The sequence below is a fragment of the Bidens hawaiensis genome, unplaced genomic scaffold (genome assembly GCF_021521415.1).
Source record: "Bidens hawaiensis isolate Kalapana, Puna unplaced genomic scaffold, B.hawaiensis_p1.1 tig00023035_1, whole genome shotgun sequence".
Taxonomy (NCBI): domain Eukaryota; kingdom Viridiplantae; phylum Streptophyta; class Magnoliopsida; order Asterales; family Asteraceae; genus Bidens; species Bidens hawaiensis.
In genome coordinates, this window is record NW_027493595.1 from 320,460 (window position 1) to 346,129 (window position 25,670).

Below are 25,670 nucleotides of genomic sequence, written 5' to 3' on the forward strand. Positions count from 1 at the left end.
AATAGCACACGTCACCAAAACTGACTAAATTCACGTAAAATTACCAGCTCAACGCTTGAGACCTACGACGTCACTTGAGTTTTATCACCCTCCGAGTTTTATAACCTGCCCGGCGCAACGCGTCGGGTGAAAAACTAGTTTATTAATACCTATAACTAAATTATTAAAAATCATTTGTAAATAAACTAAATCAGTTTCATGTATCTTTGAAATTTATGAAAGTAATACTTATTTTAGTGTGTCGCATCCTATATTTAGCTATATGGTATCTAAAAAGTAATATATTTGTTTCAGTGTATTCTAGTTATGGAATTTCATTATATTTTAAATGATTTAACATCTAAAATAAGATAGTATTTTTATCATGCCTTAAAAGTTTATAATAATGTAATGTTTGAATACAATTTATTATATTTATTATTAAATAAAAAGAGTTATTATAAAATATAGTGAAAAAATAGAAATCATTAAAACATATAGTCGGCAAGTTCATGGATGGTACCAAATCCTTGGCTGAAGGAACTATAAACAGCAGCCTCAGAAGCCCTGTCTTTCCTTCCATACACTTATAATTCCATTAACATATATCCTTGCTATACATAGTTTCCTTCATCACCAATCAGCTCAGATTAAACTAACAATGGCTGAAATCATTGCTTCTGAAATCCTGAAATCTGTTTTTGAGAAGCTTGCCTCTGAAGCCATAAAGACATATGTTCGGTCCCAGGGAATTCATTCAGAGATCAATAATTTAGAGAGAACATTGACCAAAATCCAGTCTCTGCTTAACGATGCTTCTCAGAAGCATATAACCAATGAAGCTGTTCAACAGTGGCTCAATGATCTCCAACATTTTGCTTACGAAATAGATGACGTGCTTGATGGTCTAGCAACCGAAGCTATGCATCGTAATTTTGCCCATCAATCCGGAGCCATCACCAGCAAGGTAAGAAGGCTTCTCCCAACTTGTTGCACAAATTTATCACTAAGTCAGAGGATGCATCATAAGTTAGATAGTATTACCACCAAATTTGAAGATCTAGAAAAGGAAAAGGTTAGTCTAGGTTTGACTGTAATAAATGAAAATTCAAAAAGAAGTTATCAGACCTCTTTGGTAGATACATCTGGTATTGTTGGGCGGAAAAAGGAAAAGAAGGAACTCCTTATGAAGCTATTAGGGGACGAGCCATGTAATCAGAACTTTAGCATGGTGCCCATAGTTGGTATGGGTGGCTTAGGCAAAACCACTCTAGCTAGACTTTTGTATGATGATGAGGAAGTTAAGAAGCACTTCAAACTCAAGGCCTGGGTTTGTGTGTCTGATCAATTTGATATCTTTAATATAAGCAAAGTCATCTTACAATCTGTAAAGGGGGAAATCAAGGAATTCACAGATTTAAATCTACTTCAAGTAGATCTTAAAAATCAACTCAAGGAAAAACGATTTTTAATTGTACTAGATGATGTTTGGAGTGAAAGTTATGAGGACTGGGAGACACTAGTGAGCCCATTTCATGAGTGTACTCCCGGAAGTAAAATTATAATGACAACTCGAAAGGAGCAACTGCTCAAAAAGATGGGTTACAATAATCTAAACCACCTGCAGACTCTATCACATGACGATGCGATGTCTTTATTTGCTCAACATGCGTTGAGTGAAAACAACTTTGATTCACACCCAATGCTGAGACCACATGGTGAAGGCATTGTTAAAAAATGTGATGGCTTGCCTTTAGCTTTAACAGTGCTTGGAAGGTTATTAAGGACAAAGAACAAAGAAGAAGAAGAGTGGAAGGAGCTGCTGAATAGCGAGATTTGGAGGTTAGGAAAAACAGATGAGATTTTACCGGCTCTTAGACTAAGCTATCATGACCTACCTGCATGTTTGAAGCAGTTGTTTGCATACTGCTCCTTGTTCCCCAAGGACTATATGTTTGACAAAGACAATTTGATTCTACTTTGGATGGCAGAAGGTTTTCTAGACCAGTCATCATCAAACAAGTCGATGGAACGATTAGGTCTTGAATATTTTGAAAAATTATTGTCAAGGTCATTGTTTCAACATGCACCTAATGACAAATCATTATTCATGATGCATGACTTGGCCATATCTGTTGCTAAAGCATTTTGTTTAAGATTAGAGGATAAGATGAGAAACGATGTTAGGAACGGAGATTTTGAAAAGTATCGCCATATGTCATTTGTTCGTGAGGAGTATGTAGATTACTCGAAGTTCAAGGCGTTGGAAAGAGCTAAAAGTTTGAGAACCTTTTTATCAGTGTCAGTTGAATCGGAAGATAGTTGGCCAGAAGATTTCTACTTATCTAGTAAGATTCTGGTTGACTTGCTTCCCAAATTAGTATTCTTAAGGATTCTATCTTTGAGTGATTATAAAATAAGCGAGGTACCAGAGACCATTGGAAGTTTGAAGCACTTGCGGTATCTTAACTTATCTCGAACCTTAATCACGCAATTACCCGAAAATGTCTGCAATCTCTATAATTTACAGACATTAATCCTTTATGGGTGTAATGAATTAAGTAAATTGCCCAACAGCTTCTCAAAGCTTAAACACTTGCTGCATCTGGACATTAGGGACGCTCCGCTTTTGAATAAGATGCCCTTAGGAATTGGCGAGATGAAAAGCTTACAGACTCTCTCCAAGATCATTATCGGAGGAGCTAATGGCCTTGTAATAAGAGAGCTTAAAGAGCTTACAAATCTTCACGGTAAGATTCACATAAAGGGGCTGGACAAAGTGGGAGTGGCAGCGCATGCACGGGAGGCGAACTTATTGCTAAAGAGGTTTAGCGAGTTATATCTAGAATGGAGTGACGTGTTTGATGATTCTCGAAATGATTCTCTAGAAATTGAGGTCCTCGGCATGTTGAAGCCTCATAATGACAGTTTGATAAAGCTTGGAATAGTGTCATTTGGTGGTATAGAGTTTCCTAATTGGGTTGGGGATCCGTCTTTTCTTCATTTGACTAGTGTGTCCATATGTGGCTGTAAAAAGTGTACATATTTACCACCACTTGGGCAATTTCCGTCACTTAAAAAGTTGTTTATTGAAGATATGGATGAGGTGAAAGCCATGGGTTCGGAGTTGATGGGGATTGGTCTTGCGTTCACTTCACTTGAAATTCTTGAATTACGAAATATGAAGAGGTTGGAAGTATGGTTAACTGATGTTGGGGTTGTGTCATTTCCATGCCTTAAAATGCTTGTTATAAGAAACTGTCCTAATTTGGTTCAAGTGACACTTGAAGCACTACCTTCACTGACTGTTCTAGAAATATTTAAATGTGATAGTGGTGTGTTGAGAAGGCTGGTTCAAGCAGCTCCAGGGGTTACCTGGATGGAAATAGAAAGTATTTCAGGGCTTAATAATGTGGTATGGAGAGATGTTATAGAGTGTCTTGGTTCAGTTGAAGTTTTAACCATAAAAAAATGTAACGAACTAAGATACTTGTGGGAATCAATGTTAAGTAAGGCTCTTATAAACTTATGGAGCTTGGAAGTACTGGAATGTCAAAGTTTGGTTAGATTAGGAGAGAAAGAGGAAGGGGGGGATAATGATGGGGGAAACCTCATAACAACTCTTAGGAGGTTAAAGATAGAAAAATGTGAGAGTATCGAGCATTGTCGGTGTCCAAATAACATTGAGATCTTGCACATCTCAGATTGTGCTTCCATTACTTCTGTTTCATTCCCGACTACAGGACGTCAGAAGCTCACGTTTCTTTGCATTAATGGTTGTGAAAAACTTTTAGAAAAGGAGCTAATACTCGGAGGAGATAGCGCTAGGGTGCTTGTCAACAACACAAGCACACCGATGCTTGAAAGTCTACAATTATTCAGCTGGGCAAATCTGACAACGATCGTGAATTTGAGTCAGTTGATTCACCTCACCTACCTGGGAATAGAAGGTTGCCCAAATATGGAGTCATTTCCCGACCACGAGTTGCCAAATCTCGCCTCGTTAACAAATCTGGTAATACACAATTGCCCGAGTACAGACGCTTCCTTCCCTCGCGGGTTTTGGCCCCCCAAATTGCAAACCCTTTACATAGGTCAGTTGAAGAAGCCCATCTTAGAGTGGGGACCACAGAATTTCCCAACCTCACTCGTCAGCCTGTCGTTAGACGATGAACGGTCAAAAGAAGAAGACTATGTGAGCAGGAGCAATCAGCTGTCTGATATTCTTCCTTCATCTCTAATTATGCTTGGGTTACTTGGGTTTAAGAAATTGAAATCACTATCAGTGGGACTCCAGCACCTCACCTCCCTCCATCATCTCATTTTATGGCGTTGCCCAAAGATGAAGTATCTACCAGAAATTCTGCTTCCTTCGCTTTTGATGTTAAACATCAATGAATGCCAAAATTTAGAAGGAAGGTGCGGTAGAAGAGGCTCATATTGGTCCCGCATCTCTCATATCCCCTGCATCAATATAAACACAGGAAGTATTTAAGTTTTTAAACAACATGAGTGTACATATCTTATTAATAAATTATCTCAATATCTGTTTTTTTAAATACAAAATGAACAATTACAAAAATTATCTCAATATCTGTTTTTTTAAAGGGCTACAATGGAATACAAAATGAACAAGTCAAGTTTCCTTCAATTCAATTAATGTTTCAGAAACCTGATCACCATAAGTTGGTTAACTTTTTATGCAATTAGTCCGTTTGTTTATTAGAGTGCAAAAGAATAGTATGAGTGATTATGTCCAAATAGCTACACATATTGAGTTAATTTTTGTTTGAATCACACAACTGGATTCTGAACATCAGTTAATAGACCTGAAAATATCAAAATAAATGAATCAGCATGGTCATGGAGCCCAGTGACGGATCTAGACTTGAAACTTAGGGGTAGCGTTCAAAAAAATTTTTTTACCCATAGTTCATACAATGCTAACGAAACAAATATAAAAAAACGACAACAAATAAATTTAAATACACTGGCTGTAAATTTCTCCTCTTCGGTTTTTAAACACATGAAATCGAGCCATTACATCTTCTTCATTTACTTTATCAAACGTTTCTCTTTCGACCGCATAAATTAAAGAATTGTTCAAATACCCATCACCCATTCGATTGCGCAAATCCGTCTTGATAAGCTTCATTTTAGAAAAACATCTTTCAACGGTTGCGGTTGCAACCGGTAAAACCAACGCTAGCTTCAATATTCGATAAACCAAAGGAAAAGTTGTGTGTTTTCCGGTTTCCACCATTACACGAGCAAGATCACCAATTCCACCAAGATTTGGAAATTTCTCATCTTCCTTTAAAGTATAATAAAAGGTCGAAAGATCACCCGAAATACACCCTCTTTCGTCGTTAGTAAAGTCGTTTGGATACATCTCTGAAAAAGCCACTATCTTAGATATGTCAAACTTAGAAAACGAATCACAAGGATTTAAACCCGACATATTTTCTAGCAAACTAGTTGAAACCTCACTAAATCTATTTCCAAGTTTTTGAATTTGCATATCCAAAACCGTATTAAAAACTTCAACCTCAAAATAATGTCGATTAGTAATGGCATTCTTTCGGTTTCTTTGATTACCATAACTTTCCGCCATATCTAACATCTCAATCTTGAAGCCGAAGGAATATTTGAACTTGGACCGATATCTTCATTTTCTTGCAATTCATTAACCGTATTTGAACTTGAAGTTGGAATATTTAAACTTGGTGGGGAACAGATGTCATCATTTTCTTTTCTTTGACGTTTAAAAAGGTTGCTAATGAGAGATTGTTTACTCATCTTCAAAGTTCCCTAAACAAAATTTGAACCAAAACCTAATATCAATTCCAATTTAGACATAAAACTAAAATCTAAATATCTAATCGATTCCAATTTAAACATAAACCCTAAATCCCAAACTAATTCCAATTGAAACATAACCCTAAATGGCTAAATCCCTAAATACAAATATACAATAAATCCTAATTAGTTCTTACCGGGAAGAATCGAAGATGTAGACAGTGGACTGATGGGCGGACGGCGGTGGCGGTGGACTGGCGGGCGGCGGCGAAGGCGGATTGGTGGCGGTGGTGGCTACAGTGACCAGTGGGTGAACCGTGAACAGACCTACAGACTACAGTAAGACGTTGCCTGTTTCTTTTTTTTTTTAGTTTTTATTATTATTGTATTATTTGGGGTTTTTGTTTTGGGCTTGGGCTTTTGTCAATTTGTTGGGTTTAATTATTCAATTGATTGGGCTTATTTTTTGTTCATTTTTTGTTCAGGGGTAACGAAACCACGAAAACAGACCGAAATTTTATTTTTTTTTTACACTACCGTAAGACGTTGAGGGGTAGCGGAGGCTACCCCTGCTAACACTCTATGTCTGCCCCTGATGGAGCCGTCATTAGTGACTTATAAGTTGTGGGCTTGTATAACCAATCATCAAAGTATCAAACATGTATACCTCGGACAATAAATGACACGTCTCTTGTAGTGATACCATTATCTTGTAGTTTCTAGCCCCTCTTAAACCAACTTATTTTTAGACAAAATGATGGCCGAAGAACTAAGCCCATATATGTCAAGAAAGTGAGCGGTAGGGTTCAACCAAGTTTACAAGAATATATAGTTATTGCTGTTGAGAAAATTTGCTTTAATGCAACACAAAAACAGGAATACAACGATAGAAAGACAACATATGACATACAACAAACATACCTATCAAACGCAATGTGAAACGAAAGACCCACTTCCAGCAGCCATCTCCTGCATGAAAAAAAAACAATGAGACATTTCAATAAACAAAAAACAACTGAATCAAAGAGAAGGCGACAATATGCACTTCACCTTTTACTTTTCTTCTGCTCAAATTTAAGTTTTTGAGTTGCAGTTGTTGAAGAGAAGAAATGTGTGGAAGAAGAAACGTGGAAAGGTGAGAGACACGTGGAAGTAAATCAAGTAGGTACAATTGCTAAAGCATTATGGACAACTATTGAAGCCAAACAACTCCCGTAATTGTAATAGTTTCAGGTTTGCATGTTTCCAAATTTGATAAAGAAGTTGTTTCAGGTGACCCGTACGTGCTTGACATCAACAAATGTTAACCATTAATAGTAAAATACCTTCACAACCATAGTAAAATTTCCATTAAAACTAATGCACATTAAAGTTAGTTGAAAATCATCAAAAATCAAGATAGCAAAACATGGTCAGATCTTCAAATCACAATATTTTCAAACTTTACACCTGCATCATACACAAGAATCACAATCTAACTTTTTTTAAGACAATGTCGATGTCCGTTTACACTTTACACAAACAAATAAAAACATATCAAACATGTGGAAGACAAAGAGGCTCAGGTCCGGTAAACAACTACAACATACGTTGCCACGCCATAATCCGGATCGGACCACCATCGACCACCATCGTAAGCAAGAGAAACAAAGATACACATTTGGTCATGTGCCGTCATAACTCACCAACTTTATGACAACCGGCCGAGCCTAGAGTTACCAAAAAGAACCAACAACATCAAATAACCCCCACCGGACCACCACTCAGCAGTGGTGAGAAATAATCGGTGGTGGCGAAGTGATAATGAAACAGTTAAGCACATCCTCTACCACCACCGCACCAACCACAACAACCAACACCACCACTCCACAACATCAAACAAACCAACAATTGCGGCCGTACACCAACTATAACCCGTCCACAAACCACCAACACACAATGGTCGTCCGCTACCACCATAAACAAACCTCCGACTCACAATCGCTGTATGGTGCGAACTGCGACAATAAAATTGATAATCCTCCAAACTGATCCGCATTCCTCTTCCAAATCTACATTCCCTGATTATATGACAACAAAACAGAATAAACCTTAGATTTAGAAAACAAAAAAATTGTACTTTACTTACCAAACCAACCCATAACAATATAAAAATTTTCAAAATTAAAAGATCAAATTTACATGAACCAGTTTAGTCAAGTTGAGATTTTAAAGATATATTTACCAAAACAGCAAGCAAGAGAAGAAAACATTTGCCTTCTCCTGCATGTCCAGACTACGACTTAGGGTATGAGATCAAGCAAGAGGCATAAGTGATGCTTATTATCGCCTGAAATGATCACTACCACCGCCTGAATCCACCAGCACCGTCGCAGAATGAAGCAACAATAAACGAACTTTTAAGTTTTCACTTCTAGACAGACAATTAATATGAGGGCAAAGAATGATAATTACCAGATCAGAGCACTTAATGAGTACTTCCATGCGAGAGTCATTCTTAATATTAAGCCAGCAAGGAAAAGTCTGGCTCAACTAGGTGTTTGATCTTGTCACGGATAGAGAGATAAACCAAACATGCAAAACGCCCCACTGGCTTATAGTCGTCGTCCGTCGCCGCCATAGGCGGCTGGATAGCCGCTGGCAACAGCAAGGCAACAACTGCGTTTCCGTCTCTTTACACGGGGTGGTTAGACCAAGCGGAACGACAGTGGTGGCGACTAACACAAACGCCGCCAAGGGTCCCCAAAAAGAACCCGGCAACGTACGTTAACCCCACCCACCGGACCGTCAGCTGGTTAATTCCGATGACTTTAGAGAAATAAGTGTTTTAGTTTATGATAGATAAATATGATGAAATTTGTGGTGCAAGCAGTGAAACTGTGGGCTAAAGTCTAAAAAGAAAAGAGACACGTAGCAAGAGGCTAGCAAACCAAAATCAGGGAAAGCATAGTACAAACTATAAGCACATGGTACAACACTTGTTACACAAAGTCACCCGTAATTGTTATATTATGAACTAGGATAATAACCCGGTGTTACACACGGGTGGAAAATATATCAACAAACAATATAAAATATTAGCAACATATTCTATCAACACAAATATTTGGCATAAGTATTTTAGCTTTAAATATTACAAAAGATGTTAAACCATGTCTATAACATAAAAAAAATACTTTTTAAATAAATAATGCAATGAATAAGAAATAATATAACATAAATGAACCATTAGACCTGGAAAAAATAAAAAACACATATTAGTAACAAATTTTGTAATATTAATTGAAAACTAAGCTTACAAATACATACCAAGTTTAAACTTTATCACATTAAGTTTCTGAAAATCTCCTTGTAAACAACGTTTGTAGTTTTAGTTGTAAGTTGTGATTCTTTGTCGATTATAACTAACTTAATATCGGCTCTACTCTTCACTCTTGACAAAGCTACATAAAATCTTGTAGCAGCCAATTATATTGTTAATATGCTTAATTATATAATAAAGTCCAAATTAAAAATCTTGTAACAGCTAATTAAATTGTTAATATGCTTTTGGTGAATTGAAAATTTTCAAATATCCAAATACATGAAACATCCCAATTATAGTTAATTATATAATATTTATAGTCAATATATAACTAATTGAATAACTTAAATTGCAGTCAAACAATATGTGCTTTAATAAGTTAAATAGATTAAACGACACGGAACGTCTAAGATCATTTGGGATTTAGGGTTTGGATGCCAAATTTGGGCACTTGATTAAAAGTTTGATATAAAATGGCTTTAAATTATATTTATAGACTAACAATTATAAACAGACGACTGTTACGAATTATATTAATTTCAAACTTCGTAACTATTTTAAAATATGACGAAGCAATAAATAACTAACAATGCTGTTAATTTGTAATTAACGGTTTCAAATAATTTTGACACTTAAAAGTTACACAACAACAATATTAAGTTATATGAACAGAAATCAGCTTATAAACGTTTCACTTGATTTAAACGATGATTATAATAATGAGTTTTTTTAAGACCTAAACGAATGGTTTAGAATAAAGAAAAAAAATAAACAAATTTTTGGACTTTCAAACAAAACTGGATTTGTAAATTTATCTAACATTTATTTAGTGATGATAATTCGTTTTATAATAACAATAAAGTGTTATAATAATAATAATAATGTGTTATCAGTAAAAAAAAACTAACAAACTGCTTTTTAAGAGACTCGAACCTGAGTCTGGATCGGTTTGAAACTTTGTATGTAGCCCACAAACCAATTGGACTACAATAAGATTTTTTTTTCAAGGATTGGTTCTGATTAATTATAAAGACAACTTAAGTTTTATCCCCAAATCCATATAAACCCTAGAACAATAAATCACAAATTGATCAAGTAAATACCTCTGCCAATCTAAATTGACAGCGGCTTTGTACCTGTAGATAAAACTGAAAATGAATCACAATTAAATTACCCATGTGTTTATTGGATTGAAGGAGATTAGCTTGGTCGGAGTACCGGAGTTAGAAGAGCTTGAGTCCGTTCGCAGAACGAAAGCTTAGAAGAAATTGAGAGGATATGCGAGTGCGAAAGGATCACGAGATGGTTCTACGATTTTATACAGAGCTAAAAGCCACGTTACAATCAATTTGGTCAACCCACAATTTCCGCTCCGTTAATTGGAGGCTTAAAACACTGAATTGAATTTCAATCATGGTGGCGAAATGCTCGGTTTGAAGTTACGAGTCAAATGGTCTCATCAATTGGCCGTTTTAAGTCTTAATTCGGTGTTAAATACTTGTCGGAAAAGCGCCGATATGTGGCCGGACTTCTTGGTTGAGATGACAACGTAATAGGAGGTTTACTCCAAGTTTATTAAATTTTGCACAAAAGTCCTTCAACTTTATTATCATTTAAAACTATTATTTACAAAATTGGTACTTTAACTTTCATAAAACTAAAATATAATAATAAAATATCATACCTTTATAACTTTAATAAGTTATATGAACTCGGAAATAAAAATCCAAAATGGGCCGGGTTTCGGGTTCGGAATTTGACGAATGTCACATTAGGGTTGAGAGGATGATAACAAATGGCTTCAACTAGGTATCGGGTTATAGAAATAAAACGGGTCGCGTGGTTTTATATTTGTTTATTAAAATTTTATTGTGAATATGTGAAAATTAAATTTATGGAAGGTTAATGACATGGAAGTCTATATGGACAACCTAGGTGAAGGACATGTTGACAAAATTGTGTTGCTTTAATATATTAGTTAGATAAGTATTTTAATTCTAACAATAATTAGAATAATTAATATCATAATTACATTAATAAGTTACAAAGATATAAAAGTCAATATCATTAATTAAAATTTTATTGTGAATGTGTGGAAATTAGATTTATGAAAGGTTGATGACATGAAAAACCATGTGGACAACCTAGGTGAAGGACATGTGGGCAAAATTGTGTTGTTTTAATATATTAGTTAGATAGATAAGTATTTTAATTCTAACAATAATTAGAATAATTAATATCATAATTAACATTAATAAGTTATAAAGATATAAAACTCAATATCATTGATTAAAATTTTATTATAAATATGTGGAAATTAGATTTATGAAAGGTTGATGACATAAAAGTCTATGTAGATAACCTAGGTGAAGGATATCTGAACAAAATTATGTTACTTTAATATATTAGTTAGATTTGTGGTGCAATGAGTGACACTATGGGCTAGACTTATGGGCTAAAGTCTAAAAAGAAAAGAGACGTAGCAAGAGGCTACGACACCTGGCAAACCAAAATCAGGGAAAGCATAGTACACCCTACAAGCACATGGTACTTACACAAAGTCACCCATAATTGTTATATTGTGAATAAAATTTAGTTTTAGTTAAAAAAAGATAATTAATTAAATGTATAACTTAATTTTAGTTTATAAGTTTATAAATATATAATTTATTAGTTATTTTAAATTAAAAATTAAAATTGCTTTAGTTTATAAATTAAAAAAATACAATTCTTTAAGGTAGTTTGAGTGCACTATTGCCAGCCTTTAGGGTAGTCCAGAATAGCTGAGGGTAAAAATGATGTGATAGTGCAGGATTGGTCAATAACAAGAATAGTTTCACTAATCTTAGGTGACCACTCCTTTCACCCTTACAAATTAGCTATTGTTAAAGGGGAAGAGGATTGGAGGGAGTACTAACTCCTCAGAGTTTGGTTTATAAGATAGCTCAGGAATTCAATCCCATGGAATATGAGCCATGGAGACTATGGGAGTGTATGAATGGCTTTCTTGATGATTCAATCACCAAATATCAAAATCCTAGAACCACAAGTCGGAATGTGGCCGAAAATGGTGGGGATGAAGCCGGTGTTGTTGTGGTAGTAGTGAGTTTCAGCGTGGTTGTGCCACTTGTCAGCGGGGGTGATGGTTGTCTGTGGAAACTTGGCAATGGTGGGGGTGGATGATGAGTGGAGGTAGGGAAGGTGGGGTGAGCCCTCTTATATAATAATAATAATAATAATAATAATATTATTATTATTATTATTAGCGGGGGTGATGGTTGTTTGTGGAAACTTGGCAATGGTGAGGGTGGATGATGGGTGGAGGTAGGGAAGGTGGGGTGAGCCCACTTATATAATAATAATAATTATTATTATTATTATTATTATTAATTGGGGTGGTTTAGTTATTCTAGATGAAGTTAAACTAAAAATTTAACGACGTTAGTAGGTTAGGACCACCGTTGTTACAAAATCCATACATCTGGACCATCATAGTAATAAGTTTATAACTACTAGGATCAAGTTTGTAATTAATTAAGGTTCAAGACCAAGCGAGCAATATCGGCAAACTTCAGGGACCAACCATGCAGTTAAGTCTTGAATTTATTAAATTGAAAACTTTTAAATTTGGCATTCTATGTGGTGGTCCTAATTGAATACCTTGTGGATAATAGTTTGTTTTTTTTAATAGTATAGTTATATTAGATGATGACACATAATGTGTGACATAGAAAGTGAAACGGTTAATAAACTACTCATTTTTGTTAGAAAGTTAAACTTAGCTTATGAAAAGTGAAAAACGGTAAAAGATTAAGAACCAAGAATACTACGGGTTTACATTACCCAAAATGGGTTAAAAAATAACCATGTAGCATACTCTTGATTCATGTGCGTTTTCTGTGCGATTTCTATTTAAGAACTAGGATTTACATGACCCAATACAAATATCCATGGATGTAATAAGAGGCAAACTATTCAAAGTGCATGACCCGACCCAGTTACTCAAGATCTGACCCAGACTCTTTACCCTTTTAAAAAGAAATATGGACCCAAGATCCTGCCATCTAAACAATAAACGGGCCAGGAATGAATAAGGGTTTAAAGGTCCAAGCTAATTGGGTATAGTTAAGAGCAACAATCAACCATATGACTAAAAGCCTTTTCTTTTCATCATCTACTAGTAGCATATCTTACACATGACTTTGATACATGAATCCTAAGAGCATTCCCAACTCATTCCTTACTCTATATCCATATATATCATATAATTACACTAATAATCACTGTTTTTTCTCGCTTTTGTTTAATTAAATTATACTTTTTATACCTTTATCATTATCTTTTCTCTTTCCTCCACTCACAACCACTTTTAGAAAATATTAAAAATTATACGGTATGAACAGTGAATCCCCAAATTTAACTTTTAACATTTTCTCTCTCTTCTACTCACAACCACTCATAACCATACCATATAATTTACAAATCCCCCTCACAAAAATATAGGGAATGGGTTGAGAATGCCCTAAAACAACTATACTTTCATTTATAAATAACATAATAAAGTCTAACTTTGAAAGTTTATCAACCATGTGAACTCATACAAATAATATTCACATTCACAAATTACATGTTGAGAAAAATTCAGTGGTTCCAGTATATCTGTTTCCAATCAATAGTATGACCCTTTATTTAATTTTTGTTCTCAGTAGTTGGGTAATTTCGTATGAATCATATATGAAATACAAATCTTTCATAAACTTTAGATGAATCGCGAATCTAGTGTATATATATAGAAACTAGTATATGGGTCAAGGGTTGGAATAAGTGTCGGACCCTTGAAACTCGTTTTCCCTTTAAGAAAAAATTAAAGACCCTTAACCAGGGGCAGGCCTAGCTAATTAGGAAGGGTAGCGGAGCGTTTCACCGATAGTGTAATAAAAATTTTATGGTCGCTTTTCATGTTTCGTTACCCCAGATAAAAATATAACGTTACGCTTATGTATTTTAAGCCCAATCGATTTAATACTTAAACCCAACAAAAGCTCACTTAAATTATAAAGCCCAAACCAAAAAACCCAATAACCTAAATAATCCTTCTAAGTTAACAATAAAAAAAAAGACCGGATATTGTGAACATAGGCACATAGCCGACAGCTCTCTGTCTCTCTAGACTCTGCTCACCACACACCACCAACTCACCACACACCACCAGCTCACCATGGCTGCCGCCAACTTCAAGTTCAAACATGTGCGACTCTTTTATTTTCTTATTTAATTAAATATTTTGTTTATCAATATTTTTGTTGAGTAAACTTTAAAACTACTCATTAACAATATGTGTTTGATCTGATCGAAAGATATCAATAAAATCATTGTATTAGTAAGTTAATAAGTTTGAATAATTTTCAATATCATTAAGCAAACAAAACAAGTTTAGATTATTTTGATGCACCAATTATAAACCAACTTGTTTTGATTCGCCAGTGCAAATGGGTTACCGGGTGCCGGTACGCTTGTAACACGAAGCCCGAGACGCACCAACCGCGTAACCAGACACCTGCACGAGCAAAACGCGTTATTATGCTCCGCTAGGCGCGAAAGGTAATCAAGCCCCGCAAATGCAAACCTGGTAAAAAAAATTTTTTCTTAATGTATGTTGAAAATGAATTTTTACGCTACCCCTAAAATTAGTTTCTAGATCCGCCACTGCGGCCTTAACCTAACCCATATTATATACCCAGCTCTATTTATGAGTTTTACAAGTCAGGTAATTGGATTTCAAGGGTACGGCTCTAATCTTGCTAGTCACCCCTATGCCTAATTGATCAACCTATATGGACCTAAGATCCAACTATTTACGCTAGTTAGGTTGTGGGTAGATCAAGATCCATTGAGTATTGGGCCTGATCAAATTACATTTATGGATTAGATAAGTTTACTAATTGTTACAAACCATAACCATTTAGTCATTGACGATACACGAACAAGTTGGTACTTGGTAGTAGAGGTGGGTAAATAAACCGATTAACCGACCCGACTCGAAAACTGAACCGAAACTGAACCGATTTGAAATCGATTATGTTGAAACCGGTTTGGAACCGGTTTGTATTTTTCTCCACCAAAACCCGGTTCCAAACCAGTTAACCGAACCGAAACGGCCAAAACCGGGCAAAACCCGGCCAAAACCCGAATCGAAATCGATCAAAACCTTAACTGAATCGTAACATGGTAAGAAACCGGTTTCAACCCGAACCGAAACCGATCATAAACCGGTTTTGACTTTTGTTGACCAAACCAAACCGGTTTTAACCCAAACCGGTTTTGAGTTTTAAACCGGTTTCAACCCGAACCGAAACCGATCATAAACCGGTTTTGACTTTTGTTGACCAAACCGAACTGGTTTTAACCTAAACCGGTTTTAAGTTTTAAACCGGTTTGTGCACCTCTACTTGGTAGTAAACAACAAAAACAATTTAAAAACACATTAATTTATACACGTCATGCATGTATTTTTTTATATTCTAAAAACTTATCAATGTTTTTTCAAATATATAACAAAAAAATATAGTCATATCTTTTAAATAGTGCAAAAATATAAAATAAAATACGCACTACGTTCAAAATAAATCTTTCTGGACATTTTAACATCTATGGTATATTTTACATTTTTACTGGCCAGTAAGCTTCATCTTAATTAGCATTGAGTGGAAATGAATATTTGGGCCGAAAATCATATGGTCTTAAAAAGGGTTTACTCAATGAATTAATGAATGTAGATATCTAAATCGAAACAAGATTTCGTGATTTTTTCATCACAATTGTTAACAAAAAAATTTTTGTTTATTACAAGTTGTGAACTTATAATCTATATTTTAGTAACAGTCAAACCTACCAACACACCAATATATTACTTTGAGTTTGTTTTACCCATTATAATATATCTACACTAGATTTTATCCCCCCTATTACGGGGGTTGTTTTACATTATTCGTTTTCGGTATTTATATATGTATATTTGGATTTTAATTTTATTTATTGTAAGAAAGTTAATAATTAATATACTTGATGTTTGATGATAAAATGATTTCACAAATAAATGATATGTTATAATCCGGTTTAAAAACTATCTGGGTTTGGTGATACCCATTACCCATTTATTTTCTTTATTATAAAATTATTTCTTAATTATAAATAATATTTTTTTAAATAAAATAGGATATTAATTTTTAGTATATCCTTATTTTATAGGATTTTCATATTAAATATTTGATGATATTAATTTTTAATATAATGAGATGTTATAAACCGTCTAAGAGCTATATGGGTTTTGTGAGACCTTTACCTGTGAATTCGAGTCAAATGCGTGAGAAGCCTTCATTTACAAATAAAACAATCTGATAGCTTGTGAGAATGGTTATTTTATATTTTTTGTTTTTTAAAATTTACTTTTTGGATTTTAATTTTTTTTATTATAAAAAAGTTAATAATATACTTAGGGTTTGATAATGAAAGAGTTTCATAAATAAATGATATGTTATAACCCGTTTAAAAGCTATCTGGATTTCATGACCCGCTTATGTTTTTTACTATAAAATTTTTTATCAATTATAAATAATATCGTTTTCTTTTTAAATTGAATATTAAATTTTAGTATATCCCTATTTTATAGAATTTTCCTATCAAATACTTGGTAAGATTAGTTTTTAATTTAATGAGATGTTATAACCCTTTTAAGAGCTATCTGGTTTTGGTAAGACTCATACCCATGAATTTGGGTTAAATCAATGAGAGACCTTCATTTAAAAATCATGCAATCTAGTGGTTTCTATAAAATGGGGAAGCGACCACATCACGACATGTAGGATTTTAAGTTTTTTATTTATATATATTATAGATATAAAGTTTTTTTTTAGATCTAGAGCCTTAATTAAGTATGGGTCTAAAGCCCTAACTTGTTTTCGATGTCCCACAAATCACTCCTGGTCTTAAATTCAAATCCAATCGTAATCATAATGGATTTTATCATAGCAGGTTTGGATAACATGATTTTCCTGAACATATGACAGACGCCACGTTTACTATTTAGCTTATTATTAAAATGACTCAGTCAAAATTACGTGCTAACCAATTCATATGTCTTTTTATATTTAAATACAGTACAAACTTGATAAATTAATACTCGATTATTTAATAAACTCTCTAAAATAATATTTTTTGCCGGTCCTGACTCAAGGATAGGGTGCTAAATTAATAATTCGCTAAAATTATAAGATAATACATTTTTGATAATTTCTTTAGACCCCATATAAAATATAAATTAATAATTCCTTATATATAGCATATTATATGAATGATTTATGAAGGTTTCTTGAAAAATGACTCAATTGTCTTTTGTTTTTTGTTGAAATCAATTTCCCCTTGAATCTCGTCTCTAATTTTCCTTAGCATAATAAGAACTTCTGGTGTTGTTTTCTCATAGCTCAACAAGAAATTGTTCAATGTGATTGCCGCTTTAATAGCTTCGTTTCGCGAAGGGGGCTCAATTGTAGAACTTTCATCATCTTCTTCATCGATATCATCTTCATTAATTCCAATAACGCTTTCAATAATTTTTTCATCAGTCAACAACTGTGCAATTACATTTTCTTCTGGGTGAGTCAGAACATTCTACTATAAATTAATAAAATATTAATTAATATATAAATTAATAATTATTAATTTATCGATTAATTAATAACTTTTAATCAATAAATTTTGATGGTTCCAAGTGTATTATTTTATAGATTTTCTGCTGTATTATTGTGTGTATCTCCTACAGTTTAGTTTGATTTTATTTTCCGAATATATCTATTCGGTTGTAAGCTATATATATATTGTTTTCTATGACTAATGGGAAATCAATTGAATCATCCTTGTTCACATGACGTGTCCGTCACTTCCAATGGACACCCCAATTCCCAGCTCTCCCATCTCCTCACCGGAAACTACCACCACCACCGACGATATCATCATGAACGACAACCACAACCCACTTCTCACCTTCACCGAGAACTCATCCGCCACCTCCCTAAACCCCTGCCTCGACTTCTTCTTCCACGTCGTCCCCGACACCATAGCCCACCAACTAAACCTCGCCTGGGCCCACAACCCACTCACCACGCTCAAACTCATCTGCAACCTCAGAGGTGTACGTGGAAGCGGTAAGTCGGATAAACAGAGCTGCGATCTGGGTCCATGACCACCATCCCAAAACACTGGCGTGTAATATTCCGGTGTTGGTTGAGTTTGGGTACTTGGTGGAGATTCTGTATAGGTTGATCGAAGGTCCGGAAGTGCGATCGGTTGCGAAATCGGAGTGGGTTGAGAAGAAATCGAGGAAAGGGAAAGGTATGGTAGCGTAGTTTTGGAAGTTCGGGTTAAAAGTGACCGGGTTTGAAAGTGTAGGGGTTGTTGATTTAAATAGGATTACTTGTTGGCCAAGTTTCTTAGGTTTAATACAAGGAATAATGACCAAAATTCCATTTGACCGGTTAGTGTTGATGAGAGTAGCGAGATGTCCATTTGATCAACTAATTCTCTAAATTAGGGTAGAACAAGTGTTTTCTCTCACGTGTAAAAAAAAAACCATTGGACCACTCGTTTTTTTATTATTTTTTTTTATAAAAAAGCGTGCTTCGACAGGATTATTTTGTATCCTGATGAAAGTTATTTTGGCGTCCGACAAGATTTTTTCTTGGCGTCCGATGAGATTTTTTTTATTTTTGGACAAGTGGCATAATCTGGTTGGTTAAAAATCTAGTCAGGTAATGATTAAAAAGTGATCGGGTCAACGAGTTTTAGGGTGAACATTTCGGGAAATTTGTGTCAAATGGACATTTTGTCGATATTCACCGGTCAAATGGACGTCTTGGTCATTTTTTCCCTTTGTATAAAGACATTCGATATAACAAAGTAATAATCAATGTTTTAAGTTAATTTTGTGTTCTTGTTCATTAACTTTCGGTGCCAATTATCTTTCAGGTATAGCGTGGAAGAGCTATTTCCTTTCGAAGAAGAAGATCAAAAAAGCCGACAAGGAGACGAAAGCTGCATTGAGAGCAACAGTACCTCGAGAGCAACGGATTGAAGCCAACAGGACACAAATGATGGCAGAGAAAGCGAGAGCAAAAGCTTCAAGGAAACAAAAGGAATCCGCCATGGCTGATAAAGTGCGTGGCCTATACAATTCAGATCCAGATTACAGGTTCCTTCATGATCAGGTACCAATGTTCTTCGCAGAACGCTTAAGATCTGATATCGAGTCATTGAATTCCGGTGATGCTACAAAGATTAGTTTAGCTGCAAAGTGGTGTCCCGGTGTTGATTCGTCATACGATAAGGCCACACTGATTTGTGAATCGATTGCTAGATTATTTTACCCTAGGAATTCGGATCCAGAATTTGATGAACTTGATGATGTTAATTACATATTTAGAGTCAAAAACCTGTTGCGGAAACAAGTTCTTGTTCCTCTACACAATGCCTTGAAATTGCCAGAAGTTTACATGAGTGCAAAGCAATGGAGCTCGATTTCGTATGATAGAGTTGCATCCGTAGCCATGAAAAACTACACGGATATATTCTTGCATCGGGACAATGAACGATTTCGTGGCTATCTAGAAAACGTGAAGACTGGTGATGCAAAGATCGCTGCAGGTATAGAGTATTGCGCATTGTTGATCTACTATACTATTTGTAGGGATAATTAAAAAAGAAAGGCTAATCAAATCATATCTTCTAACTATGGTTTGTAAACTAACCGATGGACATGGACAATTAAACGAACGAGGTTTTCTTGTTCATGTTCGTTCTTTAAGAAAATGAAATGTTCGTGTTCGTTTATGTCTGTTCATTAACAGTATAAAACAACGGTTCACGAACATAAACGAATGAACATAACCGAATATAGATAAATGAACGTGAACGTGCTGAAACTAGTTAGAAGTAATGTGATGCACAATGTATTAAGTCTAAAAGGTTAGTAAACGATACTAAGCTGTAACGGGCCAAAAAAATTAAAATGAATATATATTAACGAACTTAAACAAATGTAAACTAATGAACATATACAAATTTAAAAGAAAGAACGAGACATATATTCATGTTTGTTTGTTTAACTAGATGAGCTTAAGTTTTTGTTCATGTCCGTTCGTTTAATAAATAAACAATCTCCCACTGAACGGTTCATGAACTGTTCAATTCATTTACAGGCCTAACAATAAACCCTAATAATATATTCTCAATTACAGGAGCATTACTGCCTCACGAAATCATCGGCGGCTTGAAACGAGGGAGCAGGGCATCCATTGTAGCCGAGCTTCAATGGAAAAGAATGGTGGATGATTTGTTAAAGAAGGGTAAACTAACAAACTGCATCGCAGTGTGTGACGTATCCGGTAGCATGTCAGGTACGCCAATGGAGGTGTTGGTTGCACTCGGTCTATTGGTATCAGAACTCAGTGCCGAGCCTTGGAAAGGCCACGTCATCACATTCAGCGAATCTCCCGAGATCCATCTAATTGAAGGGTGTGATCTCCGATCAAAAACAGAGTTCATTCGCAAGATGGATTGGGGGATGAACACAAATTTTCAAAAGGTGTTCGATAAAATGCTTGAAGTTGCTGTGAGCGCGAAGTTGAGCGAAGATGATATGGTGAAACGGGTGTTTGTGTTTAGTGATATGGAGTTTGATCGAGACCCGTGGGAGACTGATTATGAGGCGATAGTGAGGAATCTTAGGGGTATGAGAGGGTGCCGGAGATTGTGTTTTGGAATCTTAGGGTGGTCAAACAGGAGGATATAGAGAATAATAATAATAATAATAAGAGTGGTGGTGATGGTGATGGTGATTTGAATCCTGAAGATACTATGGAAGCTGCTATATCTGGAGAGTTGTGTGACACCCGGTAATTTCCCAATCCCATAAACCAAGTAACCAACCTAATTATTAGGAGATTGTGAATGTTATGCGCGCCATTATCAGCGCGGGCATATGTTATATGCGCCATGCGCGGATGCGATGCGCGCCATGTTAGGATCAGCGCGGGCATATGTTATGCGCGCCATTATCAGCGCGGGCATATGTTATATGCGCCATGCGCGGATGCGATGCGCGCCATGTTAGGATCAGCGCGGTCATATGTTATATGCGCCATGCGCGGATGCGATGCGCGCCATGTTAGGATCAGCGCGGGCATATGTTATATGCACCATGCGCGGATGCGATGCGCGCCATGTTAGGATCAGCGCGGGCATATGTTATGTGCGCCACGCGCACAGGTTTTGTGTTTTCATAACTTAATTTCATGTCGTTTGTCAAATGGGTTAGCCGCCCCGCTTGATGCTAAGGCGGGTGCATACCTCTTCAATAATCAAATCATTTATGCGCGCGCGGAAAAAGGGAACTAACCTCCCCGCATGGCGGGAACATTGAGAGCTAGTTTGTTTGAAGCTCCAAGATGGAATTGACTTCAACATAACTGATCACTATGTTGAAATACCAAGACCTCATGGAGAATCTACAAATGAAACTCAACGTCCCTGACTACGAGAAGGTTACGCACCTACCCGCATCAAATAAAAAGGAGTTATGTGCGACACCTGCGGGAAGAATTCCCGCGGGACACCTTAAAACTAAACCCTTTACGCATGAACGTCTGCACAGAAACCAACCACCTTTTCGCTTAAATCCAAAAGTTCACCCTGTTAATAAACTCTGAGAACGCTGGTTCCAGCAGAGCCAGATGGACCCGCAGGATTCCTTATAAGGACGCCTGCGCAGTGATACGCGCAGGATTCGTTACAAGGACGCTTGCGCGAAGACCAACTGGAGCCGCCGGACCCACAACGTTCAAAGAAATAGCCTACACGCAGAAGGCTATACGCGCAAGGTTACGCGCACAAAACACTTAGTCTATTCTTCAGATGAAAGGGGATTACCCCCGCCCAGAAAGAACCAGTTGCGTGTTTAAGAGATTTTTACCTTTTGACTGCACACTGACAACAGTACCAGGAAAAGTAGACTGTAACACGAAATGTCAGCTGTCAGCCGCACCTACACTCATCAACCACAGTCCTGCATGTACTGTCAAATCCATCAGAATCTTTATAACCACTCCCTAGGACCATCACCCCCATCCCTAAAATAAATAATAATAAACCCCAATACCTTGTCATCATTACACCCAATATGATAAGATTTCAATCCCCTAAATCAAGGGATTGTGTTCCCTTGAATTTGCCTATAAATAAGTATCAATTCTTGAATAAAAATATCACACAAACACACTTCAAACTCCTCTCTTAAACCTGTAATTCTGCACTAACAATCTCCCGAGCATCCGTTTCCAGTTCCGTTTCCATCACTAGGTAAGCCGAAACTTTAGTCTTAAGATTTACTTTCCTGACCAACCCTTATATTCTTCGATTTCTTGATCTTAATATACATGTTTCTTGTTATTTAAACATATTTTAGACTTCCAATTTCGAGGCTAACATCAGGAAACCCGAATCTCGTTTAATCTCTCTCTAAACCATCACTTAACAAGAATCACAGGTGAGTCTCACAGCCCCTATTTTCTCTGTTTTTAAACTGTTTTCGGGGCGAGGGACACGTGTTTAAATTATGTTTTATCATGGTATATTTACAAGCAATGCAAACGATTATATGTTCATGGTGTTTATCTTGGTTTTCAATGTGAGTGCGCAAGATTTAGAAAGTGATCACTTCGTCAATGGAACTCTAAGGGTAGGGACTACTGTGTTTGATCAACCCGCTCGTAGGGGTCGCACCTCTTTGCATAGACGAGTGCCTAGTATGGTCATGGGGTAGTACTACTGGTTGTAAAGCCCGCTCGTAGGGGTCGCACCTCTTTGCATGGACGAGCGCCTAGTTTTCCGAGCACAACGTCCGCGCGTAACCCGCGGGACGGTATTGTTTTAGCTCGTAGTGGCAGCGCCACTTTGCATGGACGAGCACGGTTTTCAGAAATGTCCACGCGTAACCCGCGGGACGGTTTTATCAAGCATATGTTTTAATGGTGTTATCAGAAATATGTTTCAATATGGTTTTATCAAGGATATGATGCAATACGATTTATCAAGTCACCAAAACTTGTGAACTCACTCAGTTTATACCGATTCAAATGTTTTTACGTGTCTTTCAGGTGATAATTAGTAGCGCAAGGAGTCACACATATAGCACTTCACGCAGAACATCTATAAAAATGGTTTTTGGAAGATTTTAGTTCTATCCCTTCCACACGCGTGGTTGTTCCCGCCGTGTAAGGGGATATGGCGCGGAAATCTTCAACGTTTTTCATATGTGGATGTTTTTATATGTAATTCTAAACAATGTAATGTATTTTGTACTAGACATTTCATGCGCAATGGAAAATTTATTTGAATGTTTGCAATGACCCGTGCTTGATTATCAATTCCCACTCGCGCGCACCCGGCTGTTTCCGCCGTTTAGGGCCGGGTGTGACAGATTGGTATCAGAGCACTGGTTATAGCGAACTAGGAAAGAAGTTTTAACCTAGACTATAACCGTAGGGGAATCGCATGAAATATTTTTTTTTCAAAGAAAATATTTTCGAAAGAAAAATCACACACACTTAGGAACACGGGTCACACAATGTCTAGTGAACACTAAGGATAAGAACATTATGTGCTCAGGGTACATGCGCTAAGTTGATATATTTTCGTTCTCTTTTAAGAAAAACGAGAATGCCTCCAACCAGAGCCAAGGGAATTACCATGACACCCGAGGAACTCGCAGAAATAATCGCACAGGCGATCGCAACGCATGAGGCCAGCAAGGCCGAATCAAGTCAGGGTCGTCAAGAGACCGAAACCCCAGAACCTGAATCAGGAGCTTTGGACAAAGGATGCTCCTATAAGACATTTATGGCCTGTAAGCCTTGGCCATTCAAGGGCACCGAAGGGGCCATTGGGCTCTACAACTGGATCGAAAAAATGGAGACAATTCTCTCCATTAGCGGGTGTAGTGAAAATCAAAAGGTCCTTTACGCGACCTGCATGTTTCAAGAAGCGGCCTCGTCTTGGTGGAAGCTTCAAGTGAAAACATTGGGACGAGAAGTTGCTCTCCACAAGACCTGGGAGGAGCTGAAGGAAATGATGATGAAAAAGTTCTGCTCTCGCGCCGAAATTCAGAGTCTACAGCAGGAATTTTGGAACCACACCATGATAGGAACTGATATCGACGCCTACAACAACCGATTCAACGAACTTTGCCAGATGGTGCCGGATATGGCAAACACGGAGGAGAAAAAGATCGAGAGGTATATCTTTGGGTTACCCCATGTTATCAGGGTTCCGCTCAATGCCGCAGCGCCTCCAACCTTTGATGAGGCAGTGGCGCGGGCCATCACTCTTACAAGAGATACGGTCCGTGCGGGCATGTTGACCTCGCGCGGGAACGAGCAGCGAACCTCTGACCCCAAGAGAAAATGGAACTCTCACCACCGAGGGTCCGACTCCAAGCAACCACCATTCAAGAAACAGGAGAGCGTAAGGGCTTACGCGATACAAGCCCTGGAGCCATCACGAAAAAGGTACAATGGGCCTCGCCCATGGTGCAGCAGATGCAAGTATCACCACGAGGGTGAATGCGCAAGCATCGTATGCGCCAAATGTAGCAGACCAGGGCACAAGGCGATAAACTGCCATAAGGAAGCTGGAGCAAACGACAACTGCTACGCATGCGGGAAGCCAGGACATTTCAGTCGGGATTGCCCGCAAAAGAGAAACCAAGCTCGCGGGAGAGCCTTTGTGATCAGCGCGGGCGAAGCAAAAGAAGAACCGAATGTGGTAACCGGTACGTTCCTACTTAACGACCATTTTGCATCTGTCTTATTTGATACTGGCGCTGACCTAAGTTTCATATCCACTGAGTTTAAAAACTCCTTAGGCTTAGCAACCAGTAGGCTAGACACGCCTTATACTATAGAACTAGCCAATGGTAGGCAGATACGCGCGAACGAGAGGACTGAGCAATGTGTATTGGTCATGGGAGGTCACAGATTCAATATTAACTTATTGCCAATAGACTTGGGAAGCTTTGACATTGTGGTAGGCATGGATTGGTTAGTCGAGAACCACGCGGAAGTTATTTGCCATGAGAAGCAGGTTCGGATCCCACTGTTGAGCGGAGAAACCTTGGTAATTCAAGGGGAAAGAAGTGGAGTTGCGACAAAACTCATTTCGTGTCTAAAGGCGCGCAAGTGCCTGAGGAAAGGATGCTACGCCTTCCTGGCGCACGTAGTAGAGAAGAAAGGAGATGAACGAAAGATTGAAGACTTACCAGTGGTGCGCGAATTTCCAGAAGTTTTCCCTGAAGATCTGCCCGGATTACCGCCACCGCGACAAGTCGAGCTTCGAATCGACTTGGTTCCAGGAGCTGCACCAGTAGCTCGAGCACCTTATCGACTAGCTCCATCCGAGATGCAAGAGCTATCCAATCAGTTGCAGGAACTATTGGATAAGGGCTTCGTACGCCCAAGCTTTTCACCCTGGGGAGCGCCAGTGC

General features: G+C 37.1%; 1 protein-coding gene and 1 pseudogene across 2 annotated transcripts; both read left to right on the top strand.

The window, feature by feature from the left end:
• The first annotated feature begins 640 nt into the window (after positions 1 to 640).
• On the top strand, positions 641 to 4,474 carry LOC143566676 (putative disease resistance RPP13-like protein 1). Its single transcript, XM_077053302.1, has one exon. The coding sequence runs from the start codon at positions 641 to 643 to the stop codon at positions 4,472 to 4,474; it is 3,834 nt and encodes a 1,277-aa protein (XP_076909417.1).
• A 13,528-nt stretch (positions 4,475 to 18,002) lies between these two features.
• LOC143566677 (uncharacterized) lies at positions 18,003 to 21,031 on the top strand (annotated as a pseudogene). The gene is made up of 4 exons (XR_013141272.1): positions 18,003 to 18,269; positions 18,367 to 18,469; positions 19,103 to 19,777; positions 20,371 to 21,031. The product of XR_013141272.1 is annotated as an uncharacterized LOC143566677 (transcript).
• The last annotated feature ends 4,639 nt before the right edge of the window (positions 21,032 to 25,670 follow it).